The 6,842-nt window shown below is 36.5% G+C and overlaps 1 protein-coding gene across 1 annotated transcript; it reads left to right on the forward strand.

Annotated features, from left to right (window-relative positions):
* The first annotated feature begins 3,890 nt into the window (after positions 1 to 3,890).
* LOC114175354 (pentatricopeptide repeat-containing protein At5g14080) lies at positions 3,891 to 6,331 on the forward strand. Its single transcript, XM_028060133.1, has 2 exons — positions 3,891 to 5,757; positions 5,865 to 6,331. The coding sequence occupies exons 1-2, from the start codon at positions 4,095 to 4,097 to the stop codon at positions 6,146 to 6,148; spliced, it is 1,947 nt and encodes a 648-aa protein (XP_027915934.1). The 5' UTR covers positions 3,891 to 4,094; the 3' UTR covers positions 6,149 to 6,331.
* Positions 6,332 to 6,842: the final 511 nt, after the last annotated feature.

Below are 6,842 nucleotides of genomic sequence, written 5' to 3' on the forward strand. Positions count from 1 at the left end.
CAAAGCCATTAGGGACTGGCCCATCCCTAAGAATGCAAGTGAGGTACGAAGTTTTCATGGCTTGGCTAATTTCTATAGGAGGTTTGTCAAGGATTTTAGCACCATAACATCTCCACTAAATGAACTTGTTAAGAAAGATATGGGGTTTAAGTGGGGAAAGGAACAACAAGATGCTTTTGATAGTCTCAAATACAAACTCACACATGCACCTATCTTAGCTTTACTAAATTTTGACAAATCCTTTGAGATAGAGTGTGATGCTTCAAATGTGGGCATAGGCGGTGTTCTCTTGTAGGAAGGGCATCCTATAGCCTATTTCAGTGAACGGTTGACAGGGGCAGTGGGAAACTATTCCACTTATGACAAAGAGTTATATGCCCTTGTTAGAGCTTTGCATACTTGGCAACATTATTTGCTTCCTAAGGAATTTGTAATTCATAGTGATCATGAATCCCTTAAATATCTTAAGAGCCAAGGTAAACTCAAAAAAAGACATGCTAAATGGGTAGAATTTATTGAACAATTTCCTTATGTTGTTAAGCATAGATCAGGTAAGGCAAATGTTGTGGTTGATGCATTATCTAGGAGGCATGCAGTATTATCTATGGTTGAAACTAAAATCCTTGGTTTTGAACTGTTTAAGGAATTGTATATGGATGACCATGATTTTGGTGAGATCTATAAAAATTGTGAAAAAGGAGCTTTTAAAGATTTTTTCAAGCATGATGCATTTCTTTTCAAAGGAACAAAGTTGTGTGTGCCTAAAGGGTCAATGAGGAAATTATTTGTAAAAGAAGCTCATGAAGGGGGTTTAATGGGACATTTTGGGGTTCAAAAGACCTTAGACATATTGCATGATCATTTCTTTTGGCCTCACATGAAACATGATGTGCACTCTTTTTGTAATAAATGTATCACTTGTAAGCATGCTAAATCTAAGTCTATGCATCATGGGATGTTTATGCCCTTACCTGTTCCTAACTCTCCTTGAACCGATATTTCTATGGATTTTATTTTGGGTCTCCCAAGGTCCAAAGGGGGAAAAGATTATGTTTTTGTTGTGGTTGATAGGTTCTCAAAGATGGCCCACTTCATTCCTTGCCACAAGAGCGATGGCCCACTTCATTCCTTCCAATTTATTTTTCAAAGAAGTGGTAAGATTACATGGCCTTCCACGAAGCATTGTCTCAGATAGGGATGTCAAACTTGTTAGCTATTTTTGGAAGGTCTTGTGGGGTAAGTTAGGTACAAAGCTTCTCTTCTCTACAACTTGTCATCTTCAAACAAATGGCCAAACAGAAGTGGTAAATAGAACTCTTTCGCAACTCCTTAGATGTTTTGTAAACAAAAATTTGAAAACTTGGGAGGAATGGTTACCTCATGTGGAGTTTGCTTATAATAGGGTAGTTCATTCTACTACTCAGATGTCGCCTTTTGAGGTAGTATATGATTTTAATCCTTTAACTCCATTAGATTTGTTACCTTTACCTGATATTGATTCTATGACTAACAAAGATGGACTTGCCAAAGCAACCTTTGTCAAGAACTTGCATAAAGAGGTAAAGACCCAAATAGAAAAGAAGATGGAGAAGTTAGCCTCTAAGGCTAACCATAGGAGGAAGCAGATCAAGTTTGAACCTGGCATATGGGTGTGGGTTCACTTTAGGAAGGAGAGATTTCCTTCTAAAAGGAAATCTAAACTTTTACTTAGAGGAGATGGACCATTTCAAGTTCTTAAAAGAATCAATGACAATGCCTATGTTGTTGATCTACTACAAGATTATGGGGTAAGCTCTAGTTTCAATATTAATGACTTGTCTCCATTTGATGTAGGTTCGAAATTGAGGACAAATTCGATTCAAGAAGGAGGGAGTGATAGAGGACTATCCCTAGATTTCATACAAGAAGAACTTGAAGATGAACCTTTACAATTCAAAGGACCTATGACAAAGGCAAGGAGCAAGAGATTGGAAAATCACATTTATTCAAGACTCTTGATACTACAAGCAACTACAAGTGGAAATTCAAAGGATATGAAGATCATGGCTTGGAGCACTCTTGAAGGATACTTATTAGGAAATTAATTTATATTTTTAAACTTTGGGTTTTCTTTTAGAAAATAAGTTATGTTTTTGGGCTTTGGGCTTTCTTTTATAAATTAGTTTATGTTTTGGTTTGGGCCTTCTTGTAGGGTTCTTAGGTTTTCTTAAACTCATGTGCCTATATATAGAGGTACCAAAAACTATTGTAGACACTTTTAGTCATATATTGAATTTGATTTCATTAAAAAGAGGTTTCTCTTTGTTCTTGGCTTAGGCCTTCGGTTCTTATCAAAGATTAACATCTTTGTGGTGAATCTTCACTTGACTTATCAATCTGCTAGATTGTGGCGTCCTCCATCTTTGTCTTATTCCGCGTTCTTCTCTGATTTATTCGTGTCGTGCCTCTTGAGGATTCAAATTCAGAAATGACCATACTCTTTCCTGGATAGGGTCGTATCATAATGAGTTCATACTTTAAATAACATCTAATTAAGACAAAGGTAGACAGACTAAATTTACAATAAGTTTTCTATTCTCAATGAATAAAGCACAATTTAAGAAAACTTTATCGATAATTACAGACTTACTTGTGGGAATTGAAACAATCAAAATAGTGTTTAGAAAAGAGGTCGATAAGTCAAGGTGTTGAACACAATCATTGGAAATGAATGAGCGAGTTGTGTCTGAGTCATACAGTACATTTAAAGTTTTACCATTAATAAAACGCATACCTTGAATCAAATCAAGGTTTTTAGCGGCTTTAGCTCCAGTCATTGTCTAGACTTCTCCCTATTGTGGTGGGTCTTGCCTTAAGTATTGAAATGTGTCTTTTGTTATCCACAGAGAATATATGACCAGGTTTTCCAAACTTGAAATTGATAGGTCCCTTAAGATGAAAATCTTTGTGTAATGTTCTTGTTTGCACTTAAAGCATCTTATATGATTATTCACAGGTCTACTAAAATTTCCTGGTGAAGATTGGTTGGGTTGAGACCTCCATTGGGGACGATTGTAAGGTTTTCCTTCATTGCATTTATTTATATTTTTTGTTAGGGACCCAAAATATCTTGGTATGTTGACTTAACTATTTTCAAAATATTCAAAAAATCTACACTTGTGAATAAGCGTAGAAAAATAAAAAGTTTCTAGTATTCCCACTACATTTCACAATTCAGGCCAAGTGCATTTTCAAACTATATACACTTCATCCTCTCCTCTGGGTGATAAAAAGAAGTAGGGTATTTTCCTAATTCTTCAAACTTAAAAGCATAGTTTTCTATTGTCATACTTCTTTGTTTCAATTGGATAAACTCCATTTCTTTTGCTCTTCTAACATCATTTGGAAAATAATTAACTTAACTATTATGCTTAATTTTTTTATAAACATTGATATCTTAAGAACATAATTATACATATGTCTAGAATGCTACACTATCTAATAAAAAAATATGAATATAATACAACAACCCTTAGTGTACTTTAGTTGAAGAGAGTATTATTAACACATATGTTGTATAAGTTCATACAACCCTTACTTTATAATCAAAATGAATAATAATATAATACTAATGTTTTATGAAATTTGTTATTATTAATATTATATATTAAAGATTAAAAAAATATCAAATAATTAGAATTTATCTTTTATATGATTACGAACTTATTTATCCATAATAATTTATTTATACAATATCAAAATTACAAATAAATACATGAATAGTTATACGAAAGATGAATGCACATACTAACTAATATGTCCTCAATTAAAATTTTCCAATGAATGGGTTATTAAAAAATTTCATCTACTTCCATAGAAGCATTTGTAGATATTTGATACACATGAAGATGTTTTCTTTATATTGGATAGAGAATTACTCATACACTAAATCCAATTCCATCACATCTCTTCTTAACCTCTGCTACTTGTGTTGATTCCTCGTACTCAGGTTCCTCATGTCAAATACCCTCCATGCTACATTCTACATGTACAACTAGCATTCATAAAATTTGTTTATTGGAGGAGTAGGGGATTGATCCATATTAGAAAAATTGATGATGAGAGGTGGAGCAACAACATTTGATTTGGCAACAGGACTAAGCAAGGCTGTGATCTCAGCCTCAAAAAGGAAGGGAAGGCAATGTTTGTGGGGTTCTCAAGTGGAGGAGACACTCCACAGGTTGGGTTGGCGCCAATGCCTCACCCCATCATTGGTGGCCAATGTGATTGACCCTTTCCTCTTAAAGCACCATTCTCTTGCTCTTGGCTTCTTCAATTGGGCCTCTCAGCACCCTGGTTTTGCCCACACACCCTTTACCTACCACTCACTCCTCAAATCCCTCTCACACAACAACCACTTCACTGCCATTCATTCACTCCTCAAACAAGCCAAAGCCCTCAACTTTTCCATCCACCCTTCACTTTTGAGCTCCATCATAGCATCCCATGTTGCCCACAACCGTGCTCGCGAAGCCTTTTCGCTCTTGGGTAGTGTTGCTCCCCTTTGTGCCGAAATTGGAGAGCCCACGTGTAACTCGCTCTTGGCTGCCCTTGCCTCTGATGGGTGCTTGGAAAATGCCTGCCAGCTGTTTGAGGGAATGACTGACAGGGGTATTGGTTTCAGCACGCTGGGATTTGGGGTTTTTATTTGGCGGGTTTGTGGAGAGGGTGATTTGGAGAGGGTGGTGAGGTTGTTGGATGAGGTTAAGGAATGTGGTTCTGGGATTAATGGTTCTGTTGTGGCGGTTTTGATTGTTCATGGGTTGTGTCGGGCTTCTAAGGTATCGGAGGCTTTGTGGATGTTGGATGATCTCAGGAGTAGGGGCTGGAAACCCGATTTCATGGCTTACTGGGTTGTTGCAGCAGGGTTCCGGTCAATGGGAAATGTGGCTGATGAAGTGAAGGTTTTGAAGATGAAGAGGAAGTTAGGGGTGGCTCCTAGAAGCAGTGATTACAGGGACTTGATACTTGGCTTGGTTACGGAGAGACGGATGTGTGAAGCAAAAGAAGTCGGAGAGGTTATAGTTGGTGGTAATTTTCCTGTTGATGACGATGTTCTCAATACATTGATAGGATCGGTATCAAGTGTAGATCCTATTGCAGCGATAATGTTTTTCAATTTCATGGTTGAGAAAGAAAGGTTCCCTACTATTTTGGCCGTCAGTGATTTGAGTAGGAATCTGTGTAGGCATGGCAAGGTTGATGAGTTGTTGGAGGTGTTCCATGTTTTGAATTCTCAAAACTACTTCAAAGATGTGGAGGGTTTCAATGTAATGATTTCATTTTTGTGCAGGGCTGGGAAAGTGAGAGAAGGCTATACTGTTCTGCAGGAGATGAAGAAGAAAGGGTTCCAACCCAATGTCTTGTCTTATAATTACATAATGGAAGCGTGTTGTAAGGAGGATCTACTGCGTCCTGCGAGGAAGCTCTGGGATGAGATGTTCTCGAATGGCTGTTGCGGGAATTTGAAAACGTATAACATTCTTATACGAAAATTTTCTGAAGTGGGACAAGCTGAAGAGGCTCAAATGCTCTTTTACCACATGTTAGACAAGGGAGTGGAACCTGATGTTACAACTTACAATTTTCTTCTAGAAGGACTCTGCCAAGAAGACAAGCTAGAAGCAGCTTTTGAGCTCTATAACAAGTCTCTCAAACACGACATAATCAATGCAAGAGAAATATTGAGCTCGTTTACATCATCATTATGCAGGAAAGGTATTATTCACTCAATCAAATATTTGAAACATAATGCACTGCAAATGCGTGCTTGTCAGCTTATTGCCTCATCACAACTTAACATATGTTGTATTTTTTTCAAGCAGGACATCTTATGGCTGCATCCAAATTACTTTGCAGTCTCAATCCTGATACAGGATGTGCAGAATCCCATATAATTTTGTTGAAAAGTTTGTCAGATGCACAGGAGATTCCAATTTCCATTGAGCACTTGAAGTGGGTTCAGGAAAAATCACCTTTGATACTAAGAGATATATGTATTGCACTTTTGGATTCTCTTTCTTCTGCTACATGCCCAGAGCCCATGTTACAGTTTCTTCAAAGAATACAAAATGTGTTTCATCTCCCATACTTCGAAGGATATGTGTGACAGATGATTACGATCTGAGAAGATGATCTTCTCAGTTTTAGGTGCCATTGGTTAGGTGTACATGCAACTTAGTAACAAAACCTTTACAATTGGTGTATTTTGATGAGAAATTTTGAGAAAGTATTTTTTGAATATTTTTGTTCTATATGGAGAATTGTGTTGTTTGAATTAGGAATTTTGAGAAAAAGGAATTTTTTTTAATATTTTTATCATATATCTAATCAATTTAAACATTAGAACTCGAAATTCTTACTCCATGTGTACGCTCCTCTCGCAACGTTCTCTCTCTCTCTCTCTCTTGATACAGACCTCTCTCTTCTCGACTGTTCTCATACCTAGTTTGTCTCGAATTCTCATCTCTATGATACAGGGTTTGTTGATTCAATATGAGTTTTGTTTTTCATGTTGATTTATGTTTCGTTTCTTTTTTATTGTTTGATTTCATTGATTTGCATTTATCTTTTGTTAGATATCTTTCAATTCAATTTGTGACTTTAATTTCCAAGTATATTTTGTAAAATATTTTAAACAAGTTTCAAGAGTCCACGGATTCGGTTTCAAAAGAAACTCTTCTTCTGGTCTTGTAAAAAGAGGGGGGGGAGACATCTGAAAAAACCTTTGATGCCAAAGTCGGTCTAAGGTATCAGGGAATAAGTATCAGAGAAAAAATTATATACTTCATAAAGTGTGACTT

This window comes from Vigna unguiculata, chromosome 1 (genome assembly GCF_004118075.2).
Source record: "Vigna unguiculata cultivar IT97K-499-35 chromosome 1, ASM411807v1, whole genome shotgun sequence".
Classification (NCBI taxonomy): Eukaryota; Viridiplantae; Streptophyta; class Magnoliopsida; order Fabales; family Fabaceae; genus Vigna; species Vigna unguiculata.

Excerpts from the sequence above, each read along its gene's own strand:
- LOC114175354 (XM_028060133.1), top strand. The coding sequence starts at position 4,095 with ATGATGAGAGGTGGAGCAACAACATTTGATTTGGCAACAGGACTAAGC. Across the intron at positions 5,758-5,864 it reads ATCATCATTATGCAGGAAAG|GACATCTTATGGCTGCATCC; the intron begins GTATTATTCACT and ends TTTTTCAAGCAG.